The sequence below is a fragment of the Miniopterus natalensis genome, chromosome 7 (genome assembly GCF_054644295.1).
Source record: "Miniopterus natalensis isolate mMinNat1 chromosome 7, mMinNat1.hap1, whole genome shotgun sequence".
In the NCBI taxonomy this organism is placed as follows: Eukaryota; Metazoa; Chordata; class Mammalia; order Chiroptera; family Miniopteridae; genus Miniopterus; species Miniopterus natalensis.
In genome coordinates, this window is record NC_142087.1 from 2,821,631 (window position 1) to 2,843,430 (window position 21,800).

Below are 21,800 nucleotides of genomic sequence, written 5' to 3' on the forward strand. Positions count from 1 at the left end.
GAACCCCAGGATGATTGTGAGGATTAAATTAAATAATTTAGATGAAAAGGGCCTTGCAAACTGCCATTGTTATTTGCTGTAACTAGTATCAATTCATTTGTTTAAAGAACATGTCTCCCTTCCACGGTCATCTGTAGACATGGAGCAACGTCCCAGTGGATGGACAGGAAGTCATCACAGAAACATTCAGCCAGGCACAGCTTCAAGGGCTGGACTTATGTGAATTCATCCTCACAGTGACCATTTGCAGAAGTTTCTACTGTTATCCCCATTCTCAGAGGAGGAAAATGACACATACAGAGATTAAGCGATTAAAATAGCTAAACTCCAATCTGCTGGAGCTGAGTAGCAGCCACCCCTTTACACAGTGCCTGTGCTCACCAGTTCACTACAGTCCCCACCACTCCTTATTGCCACTGACACTGAAGCCGAGATACTGTTTTATTTCTAAGTCCCTCACACTGTTGCTCTTCTTATGGTGGAGACATAGTTCTTGGTACCATGTCTATCAAAAATTGAAAAATAGAAAGTAAATCAAGGGGCCATGAATTTTACTTTGGAGGAAGCAAAGATTATTTATGTGGAGTCAATCTGCAGACAACTGTCCTGTTCACTCATGTGCATTACAAGCTCAGCCAGAGCTGCCTCAGAAGGTTGTCAAGAACGTGCACTGCTCATGTCTAGCGGCCCTGTTGAGCCATAGTCTGTGTGAATGGCACCTCCGGCAGTCCACAGCCTGCACAGCTAACACAGCAGCGTTCCCGGGAGGTCTGACATTGCAATCTCAGGTCTCAGGGCCCCCAAGTCATGCATTTATGGTGGTCCTTCTGTGTGTCCTACACTTGCCTGCTCTCTGTGGTTTGCCTCTCTCTCTCGGGAAAGTCTCAAGGCAAGGCTGAGTCTGGGACTGTGTCACTCTGACAGACCCTGGCACTTCCTGAAAGGGTTTTAGATAAAACAATGAAGATGACCATCAGAGATAATGACGCCTGGGTGTCAGCACTTCCCATAAGCCTCTGAGAAGGGACCTAAGATATATCTTCTGATCTGTGAAACCCCCATATTCAGCCTCCACAGATGCGAATTCCTCTTTTATGGGAAAAAAAAAACAAAAAACTAGGACAAACTTATCACCCTTGCCCCGTTCATCTATTTCTGGAAACCTAGCCTTAGAAAGTCATAAAAAGAAAGAGGGAGGAAGTGATGGAAGGAGGGAAAGAGAAAAGGAGGGAGGAAAGAAAAAGTTATATTCATAAAAATGTCCACCGGGCAAAAACACATCCAATTGATCATCGCAGATATGGTAGTTCTGTGGTGAAAGATTGTTCATTTTCGTTTTATTTTGAAAACTTTCTACAATGTTCTGTAAGTTTGATAATTCAGACTAAATCAATGCAACCTTAAAATGTGATGTGTCTTAAAGACTCCAGGCTACCTGACACCCTTAACCATGCAGCTGGCAGTCAAGGGCAAGACTCTGGAGCTAGGCTGCCTGGGTTCCGAGGGTGGCTCCTCCACTCCCCTGCTGGGTGTCTCAGGCAAGCTCCTTGACATGTCTTTGGCTCAGTTTCCTTATTTTTTAAATGGGCACAATAATAACACTTAGCTCTTAATAAGTCCTCCTAAGTTGCTATTAGTAATGTTAACAGTGAGTTGTGCCAGCATTTCTGACTCAACGGCTCACCCAAACCCCCATCACTCACCAGGATCACCTTCCCCATCTTCCAATCCCAAATGCATCCCAGATCAACTCTTCTATGAAACACCTCCAGCTCCAGGTGACAAACAGAGGAAGGAAGATGGGGTGCCACCCTGCACCACCTATTGCCTCCCACTGCACCCCTTGGTCCCTGAAGCCCACTCCTCAGCTTTAATTCATTTTTTTATGCTGACATATTTTAAAGTAAATCATAGACTTCATGTCACTCCTCTTCTGCATACATGTCTTAGAACCTTTTTCTACATAGTCAAAATACATTACAATCACTAACAACATATTTTATTAATGCCATATAATAATTGGTTCATAGGCAAATTCAGGGACATTTTAAAATTCATAATTTTTCCCCATCTTTCTTTTTGAACTTTGTCAGATGTAATGGGGACTGGAAAGGTACAAAAATGCACAAAGACATTGTGTGGGTGAGGCTGTGGGGCAATGGCATGTCCTACCCTCCTGGAAGGACAAATCAGAGGACAATGTGGCAGACATGTGTCTTTTGATCCAGTAAACCCATTCCTAGAAATTCATTGTATGGTGGATATATTAGGGTGTTCAGTGGGAACATGTGAAATGTCCATCACTGGGACAGTTCATTTAGTCAGAGTGATGACATGCTCTGGCCCTTTAACAAGTCCCAGGAAAACTAAACGCCATCCCTTACCCTCGGCTGGATCTGTGTCTGAAGGGACATTATTGGGTCAGTGGGAAGAATAGGATTACAGACAGGAGATCAGAGAAAAGTACTGTGCTGAGACTACTAACTGCATTGTCTTTATACATATAGAAGAAAACCTTGCCCTGGCCAGTGTGGCTCAGTTGGTTGAGTGTCGTCCCATGCACGGAGAGGTTGCAGGTTCAGTTCCCCATCAGGACACCTGCCTGGGTTGCAGGCTCAATCCAGCAGGGAGCGTGCAAGAGGCCACTGATCAATATCGATGTTTCTCTCTCCCTCTCCCTTCCTGTCTCTCTAAAATCAATAAAAACATATTTTTAAAAATATATTTAGAAAAAAATCTTTATTCTTAGGAAATGCATACTAACATCTTTAAAGAACCATGATGCATGCAACTTATTCTCAAATGGTTCAGAAATGTGTATTATATTTGCACAATGTACATAATACTGTGTGCTTACATATACTTGCAGACAGACATATACGTGGGCGGGGGGAAGGAGAGCAGAGAGAAAATGATAAAGTAAAATGTAAACAATGGATGAATTGGGGTAAATGCTATACAGGTGATTTTTATAGGTAGTACTCTTATTCTTAACTTTTTATGAGTTTAAATTTATTCCAAAATAAAAACTTCAGAAATAAAAGAATGAGGCAGATAAATAGAACCAATATTCACAATCTCCAAAGAGAAGGGAGGAAGCCAGGTGCCGCAGGCAGCATGGTAGTGCGCTGCTGCTGTGGGTGGCAGAACACAGCTGCCTGGACCTGAGCCCCGGGGCACAGACCACCTAGGCAAGCACTGGGGGGGGGGGGGACAGTCATCCTCATTAAAAGAACAAGAAAAAAGAAATGGGTGTGGGGACTAATTTAGTTAGCCCTTGGGACTTGCCGTAAGGACAGAAATCCTAGGCTTGCTGGGACCACCCCAATTTCAAATACTCCCTCCATCACCCTTACTGGTGCCCTCAGGAGGGACAGGGCTGCCCAGGACATGGGACCTGCTTCCTCATAGGCAGGGCTGGCACCGGGCTTGGCTCAGGGCCTTTGCAGCAACCCCCCAGGTGCTCCGGCCCAACCTGGCCAATGTCACCTGGGCGTGTCTTGTGGAGCAGACAGCCCAGAATCCTGGACCCTTGTGAGAAGTAAATCCTGTGCCAGCCGAGCACAGGCCTCTCCATCAAGTCCTCCCAGCCCACACTGGGGCTAAGGCTGCCTCACCCCTGGTCTGAGGGAAGCCTACGGAGGAGGAGATGGGATTGGCCCTTTCAACCCCTGCCTCTAAGAAGGCAATCCCCCGAAAAAAGGGCCAAGACCTTTCAGAGGATTTTAGGAAACAGGAAGCAGAGTGGGGACCCCTTGTCCTGCCAGTTTTCACCACTCCCATCAGTTGGGGCCAGAATAACAAAGAAGCTTCCCCTCAAGTGCCTGCTCTGGTTGGCTGATAGTGTTGCCCAGGCACTGTGATGACAAGGATTCTGCGGTACTGTCCAAGCTTGAAGGAGAGAGTGTATTGACGATCTATTGGCCATGTCTCCATGATGTGGAATGAGACTCGCAGTATATAGACCATATATTTGCCATCCCGGAGTTATAAGCATGACCTCCAGTAGAGAGAGATAGGGAGAGGTTATTAGCAGAATCACTACTATTACTACTACTATACTACCACTCCTCCCCTTATTATAGCTGGCAGTTACTGAGTACCTACTACCAGCCCGGCATTTATAGACGCACCCCGTAACAGTCCTAAAAGTGTTAGAATTAGCAAGGGCTGGAGTCTTACTGATCTCTGAATGTCTGCTGAACTGAGGGGTGGGTATCATGACCCCATTTTACAGTTGAGGCAACTGAGGCTCACAAAGTGCTTGCCAAGGTTCCACTGCTGGTAGGTGGTGGAGCCAGGGGTGGACCCCAAACCTGGCTGCTTTCCACCCCCCACTCTGCCTCTCTCCCATTCACCCTTCCCATCCTAGGGCCTGGCCCCTGGCTGCTTCTCCTGAAACCACCCCCCCACCCTAAATTTCTTGTAGACATGGCGAGGGGCGGGCATCTGCCTACAAAGCCATGGTGCCACCAGGAGGGGCAGCAAGGTGGGCAGGGACTCACCACCCCCACACGCAGTGGACAGGGGCCTCGCTGTATCCGTTACTTGCCCCCAACCCAGGTTCTTCCCACCACACAGCAGTGATAGATAGTTTGTGAAATACCCCGAGCTTGCGGTTGACCAGAATTCTGAAATAATTCCATTGAGACCGGAATTCATGCAATGCTCTGTATCCTGATGTGGTAAAGAAGGCAGCCCGCAGGGGCGGGGGGGCGGGGTAGTGGTGGTAAGAGGATGTGAAGGCCCGAGAATGGTGAGGCCGCCTCCAGGCCCTGCAGCGGGGCTCCCGCCGCCGCCCCTCCCCTCGCGCGGCTCCGGAAGGCCCATCTGACAGGAGCGGAACCCTGATAAGCACCACCTGACCAGGAGGCCCCGGCAGAGAGATTAATGCACAAATTGTCAACAACTCCCAACGCTGCACCCCGCAGGGGGAGCAGGGGCACATGGGGGCACACTGGGAAAGGAAGGACAGAGGGGCTCCACCAGGGATAGGCGAGAGCGCGGATGGCCTGCCCCAACCCCTCAGCCTCAGCCTCGCCCCCAAACCTGCGGGGCCTGGCCCTGGCACCCAGTGGGAAGAGGCGAGGTGTGAGGCCGAGTGATCATCATGGCGCTTGGGTTTACTGCTGAGCTGGTCCTTGGCCTGAGTACGCCCTTGATGCGCAGCAGGATGGACGAGAGCCTTTGGAGGCCCTCTCGGCCTGGAAGCATCCCACAGCTGGGGTGACTCCCGAGCCTCCTGGGGCCTCGGGCCAACTGGGGTTCCATCAGAGCCGGGTGGCCTCCTTGACCAAGGCTGAGAGGATTGGGCTTCTCCTTGGCTGGCGTCCCCTGCCCAGCCCTGCAGAGCATCCCCTCTACTGCAGCTGGGCAGGGACTCCAGGCCCGGACATGGCAGGGGGAGAGCAAGCCCAGGCTGGCTTTGGAGTCACCAAGTTTGGGACTTCCCTCACACCAGTCACCTCATCAAGAAACCAGAAACCTGAAGGCAACTCAGTAGATTCTCTAGAGAGCAAAATGCATTCAGTGAAAGGGCCATCCTGCACTCCAAAATTATGATATTCCCACTTTTTAGGGAAAAAATAAAACCTTTTCTCTGAAAAAATCATGGGACTAGCCAATCAGATATGGTATACTGAAGACCTGCTGGTATATTTAGTTTGCTACATGGGTAACTGGGTTTCTATCTTTAAATCTTTAAGTCGGTTCTTTTAAGTTGTATTTCCAGCTTTGTTTGGTAAGCTCTGAGCCACAGGCCCCATGTGCCCCAGGCCCCACCTCCCCCACTCACTCCCTGCCCCTGCTCTTCCCCTCAGCAAACAACCTGGGCTGTGCTTGTTATTTACTATCCTCAGTGCTATGTGGAGTCAGTTACGCCCCCACACTTTGTCGACCTGCCCCTGGCTCACGTGTTCCAAGCCAGGGCACCCCAGTCCAAGTCCCATCCATCACCCTGGAACAGCTCCCCCATGTGTCTGCAGCCACTGGCCAGGGCTACTGGCATCCACAGCAGGGCAGGCTGCAGGCACTGCCCCAGGTCACACTATCTCTGTGCAGCGAGGTTTCCACCCACAGAACAGTAAGAATCTAGAGTGGAAGCCCAGTGCTATACTGGGTGATACAGTCCCAGAGGACTGTACTGGGGTCCACAGATGACACCTGGTTCCTTCTCCATCATTCCTTCATCCCCACTCGACACTCAGCTGGTGCAGACTCCCGTCACTGATCATTTCCTACAAGCCTGTCTTCCTCAGTCAGTGGCCAGGTGCAGCCACACATGCAGGGTCCGAGGTCCTGGCTAGGGGCATACTCCAGCACAAGGACCAGAGGAGCAGCAGCAGTGGGAGCACAGGATGCTGTTTGGACTAGGCAGAACACAGGCCCCATGTGGCCCGATCATCTGAGTTTTCTCAAGAGGTATAGAAAATTCAAAATTTTAGGGAATCCTCCTGACTTTTAAATGTTGAACATGAATTCAACTTTCCATAATGATAACATTCTGCAGGAAGAGAAAATCCATCTGCTGACTAGCTGGTGCAACTTGCAGTCAGCAGCCAGGTGACTCACTGGGTCCCATGGTACATGTGACCAGTCAGCATTGTGAAGGTACAAAACCAGCCAGGCAACGTCTTCGGAGGGTCTTTTCTGGAACCAGCCCAGGGCCGGTGCAGGGCACCCACCTAAGTCAGACTCAGTCAGATCCAGGCCTCAGGGAGCTGGGCTTGGAGCAGTGCACAGAGATCATTGCAGCACAACGGAACAGTGTGATCTCCGGCGTATAGGCAGGGAGAGCTGCCCGGGGATTCACAGACATTGCCAACAAGTTTTCCTCTGGGAGACGGAGGCTGGCAACTGGGGGCTAGTGGAAAGGGGGGCGGGCTTCTACTCTTCTCTTTATACCTTTCTGATCTGCTTGAATACTTACTAGCATGTATTACTTTTACAGTTTTAAAACACAAGATACGAACGGAAACCATTGCAGTGACACTGTTAAGACATTGTAACTGGGATGCACAGAAAGCCCAGCGAGGCAGTAACTGTCTCCATCTAGAAGAGTGGCAGTAAGCCTTCTCAGGGCTAATGCTGGGGGCTGGGTCTTAGAGAATGGATAGGACTTTTTCCAGACAGACAAGAAGGGAAGCTTCCTTGCAGACCAAGGAAGTCAGTAGCTATTGGGGTCACTGGGGAAGGTTTCGTGAAGTTTATGGAGGGATGTATTTCAACTGGGCCTTGAAGGACAGAGAGGATTTGAATAGGAAAGGGGATTAAGGTAGTAGATACAGCACAAGCGTAGATATGGAAGGAGAAATGAGCCTGGCCCATGTCAAGGACCATGGATCTAGCTGGGATTCCAGGAAGGCCATCTCCTAGTGTCACAGAGTGGTTCCAGAGCAGGGACTGCAGCCTGAGAATGTTCCTGGTCCCCATAGGACCTGAACCAGAGCTACCTCTCAGTTGCCCAGGAGGCCTCCTGTCTATCCCCGCAAGACAACCTCTTCGGGCACCCTGCAGGTTCTGAGCAATGCAGCATGACTTGCCCCTGATTAGGAGCTGATTGATCACTAAGTTCAAATACCTCTGGGACCTTTAATCACCTTGGTGGGACCTTTAGCTATCTTTCCCTAAACTCCACTTTCCTTAGGTGCCTCTACCTGCAAGGTAATTGTGAGGAACCAATGGTATGTCAAGTTATATCACAGGGCCTGGCTTGGAACAGGAATTCCATAATAATTGCTGGCATTTACCTGGCACCCACTTGCTTAAGTGCCCTGCCATCATCAATTTGTCTTGTCTTCATAAGAGCCATGTGTGGTAGTTCTAGTGATAAGCCCTTGTGAGAGATAAGGAAACTGAGGCAAGCAGGGCTACACACAGCCAGTGAGTATGGGAGCCAGAATCTAAACCCCAGCTGGCTGGCTCCAGCACCCAGGCTGTCACCTACCACACCCTTCATGTAGGCATCACACTTCTTCACCCTTTCAAAGTAAAATTTGGCCACGTCAAGAGAGCTCCATGCCAGAGCACCAGCCACCAACTGGCAAAAGTGACCCACAGCCGTCAAGAACTGCCCAGCCTCAATGCTCTGGGCACTGCCCAGCCCAGCCTTGGGGAAAGGAGTAGATTTCTTGGGCAGGGGTCGCCCTCTGGTGGTGATGGGCACAGAGTCCCCACGGACCTCAGGTCTTTGGAGCAAGGTAGGAAGGTGAGGCAGGCCCAGCTCTTACCTAAACTTCAGACTCACCACTAAGGCCCAGGGCCCAGACGCCCCACTTTGCAAAGGAGAAACCAAGGCCCTAAAAATGAAGCAGAAACTTTGTCCAGGGCCACAGCACTGGTTCATGGAAGAACTGAAAGAAGCCAGACTTGATGCCCAGTGGCTGGCCTGTGGGATGATGGAGGACAAAAGCATTTATTGAGTGCTTGTGTTGTGCTCTATGTACATGGTCTCCCATGATCCCTATTAAAGAAAAAATTATTTATGGAACTTGTTAAAAACAGTAAGAATGCTTTATTCAAGGGGGACCACTACAACAGGATCTTTTTTTTTTTTTTTTGAGAGAGAGAGAGAGAAGAAGGGAGAGGGAGAGAAACAGTGATGTGAGAGTGAAACATCCATCAGCTGCCTCCTGCACATGCCCTACCAGGATGAAGCCCGCAACCCCAGCATGTGCCAACTGGGAATCAAACTGGCAACCTTTTGGTACATAGGACAACACCCCACCGAGCCACACTGGGCGGGGCCAACAGGGTCTTATAGTGGGAAAGTGTGATGGAGCTCAACCCTGAATACAAGGAAGAAGGAATTTATAGCCTCAGAGCAGAGTGGGGTCAGTGGATGGAAAATGACTAAGAGGAAATATCAGGGGTAAGGGGGGAGTCTGGCTGAATCAACTTAACAGGAAGATTGGCCAGGTGATCAGAATCACTGATGGTGAGGGATAAGGAACCTGGATTAAATATCACGTGTGAGGGATTCTGGCTAAACTGACTTAACAGGATTCTTGCTGAAATTGGACAATGTAGAGACAAACACAGAAACCCAAAGTCAGGGCCTAGTTGAGAAGAGAGTTCAGAGGAGCCAACTAGAGTTTGGTCAAGGAGAGTCTTTGTTACTGTCTCTGAGATCATCCCATTCTATAGATGAGGCCCAGGGGTTCACTCTGCTGATTCCAAAGCCACCCCAAAGGCCAGCCTCCCAGAGTCACCTCTTAACTGCCCCCATGTTCCACTGGGTCCAGTGGAGTGTGGCATAAAACAAAAGACTCCGGTTTTCCTCTGAAATGGAACCTGAATTAGATGTGTGTTTTGCTGGCATTCAAGTTCCACCTTCATATCCTGTGCCATATGCTCCCATCCACTAGTCTAAATGTTCCCATAACAACAGACCCCTACCTAGTGTTTACTGTGGGCCAGTGCCTGGAGCCCTGTCACCTCATTTGAGCCTCACACCAAAAATGATTATCAGTTAGAAATTAATATTACCCCCATTTTATGAATGGGAATATTGAGGCACAGGGCAGTTGAGTACCTTGTCCATGATCACACAGCTAGAAAGTGGCAAAGCTAGCCATCCATCACAGGAAGCCTGCCCAGAGCCAGTGAGGCTGAGCTCTCTGCTATACCACTTCCTCCCTAATCAGGTCATTCTCATGGTATAATTTAGTTTTAAGTAAAACTTTGAGTCACTACCATAGTGGAAAACCAGTTGTACTTGCCCAAATAAAAGGTAACACACACAAGAAAAAAATGTAAATCAAGTAAAGGAATTTCCATTCCCCACAAATAGTCAAGGGATTGGAGAGCCTGGAGTTCAGGAGAAGCTCTGTCTTTGCAAAGACACTATGTGTTACAGGAGTGTTAGACCAGAGCTATCCCACCCTGGACTTTCTTTCAAGAGACCTACCCTCTGAGTCAGTTTTTCTCACCTTGACCAGGCACTGCACCTACCTTATCTTCTTTCCAACAGTGGGCATAGCTGCTCTCCGATACCTCAGAGCAGGCTGGAGTTTTGGTCGAGGGCCCACATTTTGGACCAGGCTACACCACGTAACTGTTGTTCTGCAAGTCCTTGCTACCAGGTCTTGCCTGATGGTTGTATGGCCCCAGAAGAGTGATTTCTCCACTCTAGCTTCCAGTCCTCACTGTAAATGATAAATTACACCTCCTTCCAGATCTGCTATGGGGACAAAACAGATACTGGAGGCAAAGTGCACAAAACAGGGTAGATACCATGAGAAGGGACAAATTGGGAGCCATCTTAGCAGAGTCTATGTGGCCCGCTAGTCTTCCCACCCCAGCTCCATGGCCGGACATCCTTGCAGCCTCCTTGGGCATAAAGAGAAGATTGAACCTGTGGGCATCCATAACTGGGGAGTGGGTTATGCAGCATGAGGGAAAGTGGGGCCTTTGGGCATCCATCACTGGGTAGTGGGTGACTGAAAGGCAGAGGGCACACAGTGAGATACTCTGGGGTAGAAGGATATCTGGAAATACTCACAGTGACATGGATGGACCCCCAAAAGTTGAGCCAAGTGAGACCAGCAAGGAGCAGTGTGTGTTGAGAGCAAAGTGGACACACATGCATGGAAACACACCACATGTATTACCAGCATACATACACATCTGAGGACATGTACCCTACACAGTGGGGCTGTCAGTGGGCATAGGGATATGGGATGGGAGTGGGGGTCAGGAGGAATGAAGGTACAACAGGGACATAGGTAGTATGTCCCAATCTAAAAAAAGATCAATGTAGAAAAAATTAATAATAGAATGCCCAGCACAGGGTGTAACCTATTTCAGATTTAATAACCGGGGCCTCCACTTCTAGCAGTGGACCCTGGGTAAGGTCATCTCTCTGGGAACCCATATCTGTGTCTGTAGATGTGAACCCCTGCAGGCAGGACTGCTGTCTGTGCCCAGCCCACAGGAGGCAACTCTGGGTCCTAAGTTATAGGTGGGCAATGCCCCTAAATCACAGGATGTCCACACTATTAATTCAAAAGCCTTGGCCTTGAAATCCTCCCCCCCCCCCCCCCCCCCCCCACATCACAGTCCAATATAACACCTTCCTGGAGTTGTCTCTGCCCCTCCTGTGCCCCATGTATGCATAGATACCTCAGCCCAAATTGACCCTCTCTAGCCCTGTCAAGTTCTAAGGAGTCTCCTCCTCAGAGCTCAGTCTTCATCTCTGACAATTCCCCCTTACCCCTATGCCACTGGAGTCCCTTACCTGGGTCCACTCACCACAGAGTCCATCTTGCTCTCGCCTCTCGTCTCCTCCCTGGCTGCCCCCTGGCTCTGAGCAGGACTCCACCCTAATGACCTGGCTTCACAATGCAAAAAACCCTGAACTCTCTAGAAGAGCTCTGGATACCAGCGGTGAGAGACTGCCTTCATCTAGTTCTCACCCAATACTCCCTCACTACACCAACAGACCCACCTTCCCCACTCCAGGCCTCATGCTGGGCAGAAAACCCAGGCCGTGCCCCTGGGCTCCCAGCCTGGTAAAGGGAAGCGCCAGGCTCTAAGGGGGATGGATCAGAGTGACAGAGCTGGGGCTGACTGAGAAAACAGGTGCTCTCCAGAAGAGAAGCCCTCATGAGCAAGGCAGGACACAGGAGCAAGGAGTGCGAAAGCTCTTGAGAGGGTGTGTGTGAGCGCGCCATGTGGAGGGTCTCAGGGTGCACAGAAGCGTTTCTGCAGTGAAGGTGCCCTTGGAGCAGCCTGCATGCCCTGTGTCTCATGGGAGGAGAGACTTTGTGGGTAAGGAGAGATGCCCCAGAATGCCAAGCTTACCTGCTGTACAAGTTCCCTCAGCTGCAAAGTAGGATAATAGTATCTACTGATAGAGTGGCTCTGTTAGCAGGTGTGTAAGGTGACCAGAGCAGTGACTGGCACTGTGTAAGTGCTCTGAGTATAGGCTGTTATTATGACAGTGTGTCTGTGGGCTTCCAAGGTCCATGAGGGTGGGAACTTTGCCCAAACCCCTGTGTCCCCAAGCCAAGGGCAGCACCCAGCACACGGTGGGCATTCAGTGAACACCTGACATGTGTAAGTCAACACAGCAGTGGGTGTACACATACACCTGCATGTCGATCTGTGCGTGCGTGTCTGTGAGTTTCAGTGAGAACCATGGGTGTGGGAGGGGCATGTACACCCAAACACTGGAATGGCTGCTCACCTGCGTCTGTGTGCCTTCAGTGTCTCTCATGAGGATACACATGAAATAGAGAAAAAGAGAGAGACCATCCCCCTCTGCAACTGCAGATCATGCCAGGGACAGGAAGGATCCACTCCATATCACAGTGCCCCCAGCACTGTCAGGGCAACAAGAAACCAAGATGGGTCCTACCTCATAGAGACCAGGCTCAGCTCTCCCCATTGAGAGCCCGGCACAGCACTGTAAAAAACCCAGAGTTTGGCAAAACAGAAAAAAGCCGTACCTCCCCCCTCCTCAACTGAGGCTGCTTCAGGGGCTCTCCCCACACGACTCGCCCCAGCACCCCAAAGTGTCAATACTAGAAGCACCCTCTGACATCTGTCATTGTGCAGGAAGACTTTAGGCCTAGAAAGGGAAGGGAGTTGCCCAAAGTCACACAGGGGCTGGCTGCAGAGCTGGACCTCAACCAAATGTACTGAGACCCCCATCTGCCAACTAAAGCGTAATGGACACTTAAAAAGGCACTTTGTAAACAGCTATACTCTTCCAACAAAAGGTTATGCTAATCATTCTTGTGTCTGTTGAGGGAAGACTCCATTTCTTGAGCCAGCACTGTTGGAAGACTTTACTTGCATCCCGTTACTGAGTTGTTTCAGGCCTCCTATTGTCCCCAGTTTCCAGGCGAGCAGTGTAAGGATGAGTACAAAAACAAGCCCTGAGTCTCCAGTGGGTCACATACCCTGTTAGAAGCCTGGCATGGGTATGACCAAGCCCTGATGCAAAGGCAGTGAGGGTGGGGAGAGTGGCGACAACAGGGACTGGGGAAGTGAGTGCCAGGGCCTGGGGGGAAAGCTGGGGGCTGGGGAGGTGTGCCATGAAACCTGACTTGTAGCCACCAGGGCCTGAATGGGGCAGGGCAAGGAAGAGACCAGGAGGGAAAGAGCAGCATTCACTCACCTTTACAGCCGAAACCCTGCTATGCTGCCCTTCCCACCTTCCAAGCTGTCCCCTCCCAGGGACGTCTCCCCAACTCTTCAGACTAAATTCATTGGATCACACCGCCCTGTTTTATTTCCTGCAGAGTATTCATCACTACCTGCAACAATTTATTTTCTAGTTCCTTGTCCTTCACCCCAGGCAAATCCTGTAGACCCTGTGAGTATTCCTAACTAGGCCCCTATTCTGCCTGCTTTTCCTGATGCCTAATACTATTTTGTTCACTTCTGTGTTCCCTGCATTTATTTCTGGCCTGTTAATGGTAAATATGGAACCAACCACCGGATGGAAACAGAATTTAAAGGGCTTGGTTGGGGGCACCATGGAGGGCTTGGCCATGGTAGGGAAGAGGCTGCATTCCACTCTGCCACCTGGCTAGCCCAGTCTGGAGGTTCCATCTTCCCTCCCTGTCACTTCCCAAGCCTGTGCAGGCAGGTGACAGACCAGTCCCCAGATCCCAGGCCAGAGTCCCAGAGTCCAGCCCGGCTTCAAAATGGCGCCGGGCCTGGTCGGAGGCAGCAAGCCTGTGCCGGGAGCATGGGCCCTGGGGTACGTCCGGGGGCGTTTCCTGTCTGGGCCTGCTGCCCCCAACCGCTGGCAGCACGGTTTCCGCGGGGCTGCGGCCGGGCCCTGCACTATCAGCTCGGCACCAGATGCCCGGTCAGGATACTTGTGGTGAAACTGTGAGGGTGCATTCGGCCCTTTGGGGTTTTCTCCCATGTCAGCCTCCAAGACAAATGGAGGAGGAAAAGTGACACCCAGCCCTCCTTCTTCAGCTGTGTTTTCCCCCTTCTAAGCCAGGAGCAGGGCTGCGGCCAGCTGCTCAGGGGCAGGGGCCTGCTGCACGACCACCTATGGCTGTAGGGGCACTTGAAAGCTGAGGACATGATGAATGCCAGGTCTAGGCCACAGGGATCAGGCATCTTGGACAAGACTGGACAGATGGCACTGGCCTGGGAGTATAAAAACACTGTCCTGGAAGCCCGGGGGGTAGTGCTCCTCTCCATGCACATACTGTGAGGGCCACAGATAAGGTAGACTGGGTCTGTGACCAAATGAAAGGTGTCGGATGTCTTAGGATGCCTCATCTTGCCTGGGGGGTCAGGCAGACCGTGGTCAAGGCTTTACACACAGGCCTTACTTCACCCCTTACCCTACAATTTACTGAGGCCATGTTTGCCACAGGGAAATCGAGGACTAGGGAAGTGCAGGGTTGCCCATGGCCAAAGATGCTACGCCCAGAACTAAGGATGAGAGGAGGCTGTGGGAAGGCTGGGCGTGGGATGCCTCACTGTAGCCCCCAGCCCAGGGCACTGGGTGAGCCCAGCTCCCGTGCTGAACCGACCCAGTTCTAGTCTAGGTGGGGGCGGCAGTTCCCAGACCTACGCCCCTAGGTGGTGCCATAGCCACAGCAATAGCTCTGGGGAATGACAGAGCTACCCTGCCTTTAACATGGGTGCAGCCTCATGCATAGGCTGCTTTTCTAGCCCAGCTGGCACTCTGTCCCTGGACAGTAGGCCTCATTTCCTGGCATCCCAATGACATCTCCATGGGTTTCAGAGACATAAGGGCACAAGTGCAGCTCCCTACTCAGGCCTGTGAGAGGCCCGCTGGCATGAACCCTTGCCAACTTTATTTTCCAGGCTAGTGAAGTAACTGGTGACACGGGACAAGGTGGTGCCTGGCTAGGGTGTCCAGGGGCCCAGCCCTAAAGCACCTTAGAGAAGCAGAAGCGGCGCTGCAGGGCTGCTGGGAAAGTCAGTTGGGCAATTCTAGGGGAACAGGGGGAAGCCTGGCCTGGTCCCACCTAGAGGCACCAGAGACCAGGTGTGAGTGGGGCCAGGCCCACCAGAACACCATATGAACACTGGTCAAGGGCAGCCTCCAGTTTCCAAGCCTTGAGAATAGGACATGCCAAGGGCCCAGGCTCAGGCCACAAACACTATGACTGGAGGAATGGAAAGAAATGAGACAAAATGGAAACAATTGCTAATACTAACAGGCAGCTGCAATGTGCCACTTCACACTACTTCATGATCCTTAAAGCCATCCTACCAAGCAGCTAATACAGCACTGCTTCATTTTACAAATGAGGAAACTGATGCCCAAAAGCCTTGCCTCAGGTCACAGTGGCCGGCAGGACTCGGCTCTCCACGCAGGTCTATGGCTGCGGAGCCCCATCGTGAAGGCGCGTCCTCGTCCATATCCAAGTCCCGGGCCGTCCACTGTCCTCTGGGCTGCACATCTTACCACTGCAAATTCCTCACATTGGCCACAATCATTTTCTCTCCTCTATATTCAGCCTCCAATCCTTCCCAATAGCATTTAACATACTTGAATCTCTTCCACCTTAAAACTGTCAGCTGCGCATCCTCCAATAGCTACCCCAAACTCATCCCTTTCATAGCCTGTCTGTGAAATGCTGTCAATATCAAAAGAAGCCTCGCTCAGTCCAATCCCCATTCCCACCACTCCACCAGCAGCTCTCAAGTCACCGAAGAATGACTTCAATGACCCGTCCTAAAACCAACAGACATCTCCCATTCTTCCTTTTGCTTGACAACTCTCAGCAGCACTCACTGAGTGCTCCTCCTTGAAACATCTTGCCACTTGGCTTCCTTGACACCACATGGTCCTGGACTTTCTCTTATCTCACTGGCCATTTTCTCAACTTCTGTGCAGTGCTGTGCTCCAAGCGGCTACTGTACTTGGAAGTCCTAATGTTCAGTTCTGGGTCTCTTCTTACTCGGCACCCTTCCTAGGCACCCTTAACCATCACAACCTCCATCTCACCATTTCCACAGCCATCTTCATGCTGAACGACCCCCACATTTATCATTTCCACACCAGACCTCTCCTCTGAGTTGCAGGCCTAAGTATCCAACTGCCCATAGATGCTCCCACTTGGATGTCTCAAGCACACCCACCTGACCATGTCTGAAACAGAGCTATCATCTTCCTCAAACCTGGTCTTACAGATCTTCCCATATTAAACGACTGGCACAATCATCCCGCAACCCACCCCACCAATATTTAAGCTACTCATTCATTCAGTAAGCCACCTATGTGTAATGCACTGACCTGAGCATGTAGCTGAAAACATTAAGGGTGAGCATAGCAGACAAAACCCCTGCACTATCAGAGCTAGCCCAGTAATCACACGTTCTGACTGTGCAGTATGACGTGGAGAGGTACAGGTAGAACAAGAGGGCACACAATAGGGTTTGATTGAGTCTGAGGTCCTGGAAGGTTTCCATGAGACAGAAACCTTGAACTGTTACCTGAAGGATGAACAGGGATTAACTAAGTGAAGACAAGATGTATACCCCAGAGAACAGTGGGAGAACCATGGCACTCACTTAGCACTGTTGACTTCCCCACCTAAATCTCTCACCTTCATCCATGTTGGTACATCACCACCCTTGCCCAAGCCATCATCTTTTGCCTGGACTACAAGAGACTCAGGTTTTCTCTCACACCCTTACAGCCCTCAGCAGTTCATTCTCAGCCCAAAATACAAATCTAAGCATGTTTCTCACACTCCAGTCTTCCCTTCATTTTAGGATAAAGCCAAAAGCTTTGAAAGGCTTATAAAGCCTCACCTTGTTCTGTACTTTTCCTCTGTAGCCCTATGTTGTATACTGTCCACATTACTCTTTGAATTCCCTTCATGTCAAGCCCCAGCCTGTCCCGGGGCTTTTCACACACTATGCTCTCTAGTTGGAATGCTCTCTGGCCACCACCCCCTGCCATCTATGTAACTCCTACAGAGCTCAACTCAAAAGTCACTTCCTGCCTGGCTGATGTGGCTCAGCAGCTGAGCATTAACCTATGATCCTGGAGATCGAGGTTCAATTCCCGGTCAGGGCACATGCCCGGGTTGTGGGCTCAATCCTGTCGGGGGAGTGCAGGAGGCAACTATTCATTGACTCTCTCATCATTGATGTTTCTATCTCTATCCCTCCCTCCCTCTCTCTGAAATCGATATTAAAAAAAATTTTTTTTTTTCTAAAGTCACTTCCTTCACTGACCCTTTCCCCAGCTCCCTTGCAGATTAAGTCCAGTAAGTACTGTCCAATATATAACATCAGAGGACGGTCCTCTTTCCTCACAAGGGTTTGTCAGTTTGTAATTATGAATTTGTGTTTGATCATCTATCTATCCTCCATAAGAATCATCTCTGCTTTGCTCCTCATCATTTCTTAAGTGCCTAGTAGAGAATGTGATGAAAAACAAGTAATCAGAAAATGCAAGAACAGAGCCCTCACTCCACCACTCTGTTCTGCAACCTTACGAAGTCCACTTTACCTTTGTGGCCTCAGTGTTCTAATATATAACCAATACTTGCTTGCACACTAGCTCTAAGGAGCAAGTCCATTATTTAATGAATAAAAAGCACTTGATAAAAGCATTATACTCAAAGCTAAGAAATAAGTTAAGAGAGATTGTCAACAGAACAAAACAGCACTTGATAAAAGCATTATACTCAAAGCTAAGAAATAAGTTAAGAGAGATTGTCAACAGAACAAAACAAATGTTTCACAGTCCCTGCTTTATTTTCTTTTAGTCACACACGTTTTAAAAAACATGCACACACTTGCAAAATACCCAAACATCAAGAATTAGAACGGCATAAAACAGGGAGCTTACAGACTTGAAAGAATGTCCTAGGCTTCAGAATAAAACAAAACCAATCAAATGTTGAAAATTTCTTTGTTCAAAACACAAAGATATTTTATTTTTAATGGAATTTAAGTTTTTGGTGTGTGTTTTGTTGTTTGTTTTTTTAAGAACAGCTTAGGGACAAAAACTAAGCTTCTTGTGTTGTCTGAGGCAGGGCCTGGCTTCTCTTCCTTGAAGGCCTTTTACAAAATACACATGCCAGCATTCACTGGCCTCAATGTTCACCCCACCCCCACCCCCACCCACCCACCCACACACACACACACACACCTGCCATCTGTAAGTGCAGCACCCTGAGCCCACCCAGTAGACAACTGGCAGGGGCTACAGAGCATCCAGGATGTGGTCGATCTTAGTGACCAGCTCCTGTCGCTTTCCTAAGATGAGCTTTTCATTCTCGATGTACGTGTCTTTCTTGAGCTTGCCAGCAACCAGCCGCTCAGCTTCCACTGCCGACTTCAGCACCAGCTCCTTGACCTGTGCATCCAGTTTCTGCATTTCGCTCACCTGGCCGAAGCAAGAGCAGGGCAGGGCTTGAAAGTGGTTCTCTCACCCTCATTCAGCAAGGCCCACCACCTCCCATGCCTACAGATTCCAGAACTCCCAAGCCAGAGGGCCTGGTTGTGAAGGGAAACAGGCTTGGCGACAAATACCAGCTTCACCCCCTTACCAACCCTGTTCCTTCAAGCTCTGACCCTTGTGAACAAGCCCCTCCACCATCCCTGGGCCTTAGCTATAGAGGAGGATTGTGAGAATTGAAAATATGTGAAACTACCTAACATGGTGCCAGGCACACAGTAGGTACTCCAGGAATGTTCATTCTCTTCCCTTCAGTTTATCAAATTAGGTGCAGGAATTCATATAGACAAAAGACTAATGGCAGGGATATGGCAGCGGGACTGAATGACTCCCATGTTATCACTGACTCAGTGTCAGGCTGAGGACTTTTATAGTCACATTCACTCAACATTCAACAAATATTTAGTGAGCCATAGTGTTAGGCATGATTCTAGGTTCTGGAAAATAGCACTAAAGACAGATAAGGCATCTGCCCCTGACAAAGCTGACAGATTATAAATACTTAAGCACATGAACAAACAGTTTCAGAAAACGGTAGGTGCTTTAAAGAAAACAGCACAGGGTAAGGAGAGGGAGTGCTGGGGTGTGGCACATGGAGAGGGCGGTCAGGAACTCTGAGGGACACCTTCAGGGGAAGGGAGATTCCAATCTCATTTACAGGTCACAAGAACTCACACATCATGTCCCAGGCAGGATTCTTAGCACGTTATATGCACTAACTCATTTCACACTCACAACCACTATGAGGTAAGTACTAAGAGCATCCTCAGTTTACACATAAGGCAACTGAGGTATGAAAGTGAGATAACTTGCCTCGCCTAGGTCTATAAAGTCTGAATCAGAGCCTGGATTCAACCCCACTCTCCTGTCTTACCTTATTCAACCTGGCTCCCAGCAGAGGAAGTAGCTACTCTCAATACTGGCCGTGTAGACAGGCAGCGCTACAGAAGCTAGCAGACGTTTCTCCAAACCCAACTCATATCCAAGACACCAAAACTTCTTGTTCCACAAGGGTTGGCATCATGCCACAAGTCTACGAATGGTTACGTTACCACTCCACAAGCCAGCAGTGAGCAAGAGCTGCCTGGTGTCTGACCCAGGCACAGCAGCCATATTAGACACTTGGGTACAGCCCCCGAAAGTGGGGTGTGGTAGGCAACGAGCCAAGTGACTCGGTGTTAGCAGACACTTACTTTGTCACACAAGTCAGAGCCCTCTGTCTTCAGCCTGGACTGCAGCAGTGCAATCTCACTGGTCAAGGCCTTGTGCTCTGTCTCCAGGCTCTTCTTGCCACTGTTGAGGGTGGACACATCCCGGGACTGCTTATACCTATTGACAGTCTCATCAAAGTGACGGTAGAGACCTATTCTCTTATTAACCAGGGTCAAGACCTGCTCTGTGATGCAGGCCACCTTCATCCTGGCTTCTGCGGCTGGATCCTGAAAGAGAGACACTGTGTGAGACGAAACTAGGTCTGAGCCCACTCTTTCACCTCCCAAAGATCACCCACCACCAGCTATGCAAACAAAAAAAGCCATCATCTTCTTGGAAAGTCAGAGAATCAAACCCATACTAACAATGAATCTGGGCCAGTTCAGCAATGGGTAAGACTGGGGACATGAAGATGAAACAGATGTTCACTTCAAAGTCCAGCAGGGCAGACAGACGGATGTGAAAGGGGTACTAATGCCAGAGTGCACCATGGAAGGGATAAGGTGCTGAGGAAAGAGAAATCTCAGCTCAGGTCAGGGAAGGCTTCCAGGATGTTCATTATGTGTCTCTCCTTAAAAACTTAAAGGGTTTCCCAGGGCCTAAAGGAGAAACCCAAACTCCTCATCCTACCACTGAAGGCCCTTTAGATGAGGCCCTATAGACCTTCCAGAATCATCTCTCACTAGGTGTCTACTACAGAAGTCCTAGTTTTATAGTTCAAAGACTGAATCTAGTCTACAGATAGTAGATTTGGCCCATAATTAGTTTTTTCTCAATGTACTATCAAAACTTTAAAACAGACAGATGTTGCCCTGGCTGGTATGATTCAGTTGGTTTAGTGTCATCCCAAGGCCCAAGGCGTCACCAGTTCAATTCCTAGTCAAGGCATATGCCCAGGCTATGAGTTTGATCCCCAGTAGGGGGTGTGCAGCAGCCAGCCAATTGATATTTTTTTCTCTCTCCTCTCCCCCTTCCTCTCTCTCTAAAATCTATAAAAACATATTTTTAGCCCTAGCCAGTTTTGCTCAGTGGTTAGAGCATTGGCCCATGGACTGAAAGCTCCCAGGTTTGGTTTTGGCCAAGGGCACACATTCCAGTTGCAGGCTCAATCCCCAGCCCTGGTCAAGGCACATGAGAGATGCAACCAATTTATGTGTCTCTCTCACATCGAAGTTTCTCTCTCTCCCTCTCCCCTACCCCTTCCTCTCTCTCTCTGAAAAGCAATGGGAAAAATATCCTCGGGTGAGGATTAAAAAATAATAATAAATAAAAACGTATTTTTTACAAAATAAAATAAAATAGGTAGATGTATACATAGGAAATTGGTTGAATAACTACGACCAATCCATATAATGAAGAATTCTGCAACAACAACAACAACAAAGTAATGAGAAAGATCTCTATAAACTGATATGGGTGATTTTCAGGATATATTTGGTATTTTTTTTGGTTGTTTCTTTTAATTTGTTTTTTTTTTTTAAATATATCTTTATTGATTTCAGAAAGAGGAAGGGAGAGGGAAAGATAGAAACATCAATGATGAGAGAGCCATTGATTGAGCCCGCAACCCAGGCATGTGCCCTGACAGGGAATCGAACCCCAATCGCCTGGATCCTAGGTCGACGCTCAACCGCTGAGCCACGCCCGGCCGGGCTCAGGATATATTTGTTAAGTGAAAAAGGAAAAGTACAAACAATATATACTATTGCTATCTCTTGTGTAAGAAAATAAAAATTAAAGTATTTGCTTATTTTTGCAAAATAAATCAGAAAGGATATCCCAGGACTGATGAAATTGGTTACCTACAAGGCAGGGTAGGAAAGGGTGGAGGAATCAGTAACCTTTTCAAGTTCTAAATTTAGAACTTTTCAATGTTTTACAAATTCATAACCAAAATTAAATATTAACGATGGAAGGAAAACTAGAATAAAATTCAAACAGAAATAAATGAACTTAACTATATTTCAGATGAATAACACAGGAAAAAAGAACCAAGCCAACTACCTTGGGAACACAGTGCTTTGACAATTATATTCTCAGTCTAAAGACTAAAAGAACTGCACACAAATCTTGGATTCTACCTGGTAGGTTTGCTGTTTATAGTGGTATGAGTACCAATTCTGAAACTATTTTGTGTGTTTATAGAATTCAGCAAATAAATAAA

General features: G+C 49.0%; 1 protein-coding gene across 1 annotated transcript in view; it reads right to left on the bottom strand.

Annotated features, from left to right (window-relative positions):
- Positions 1-18,096: 18,096 nt before the first annotated feature.
- Positions 18,097-21,800, bottom strand: part of RPN1 (ribophorin I) — a 28,620-nt gene continuing 24,916 nt past the window's right edge. The window contains exons 9-10 of the mRNA XM_016197337.2: positions 19,618-19,863; positions 18,097-18,352 (exon numbers count right to left, since the gene is read on the bottom strand). Of these exons, the coding sequence (XP_016052823.2) occupies positions 18,170-18,352; positions 19,618-19,863 (429 nt within the window). The 3' untranslated portion in view covers positions 18,097-18,169. The remainder of the gene's footprint in view (positions 18,353-19,617; positions 19,864-21,800) is intronic.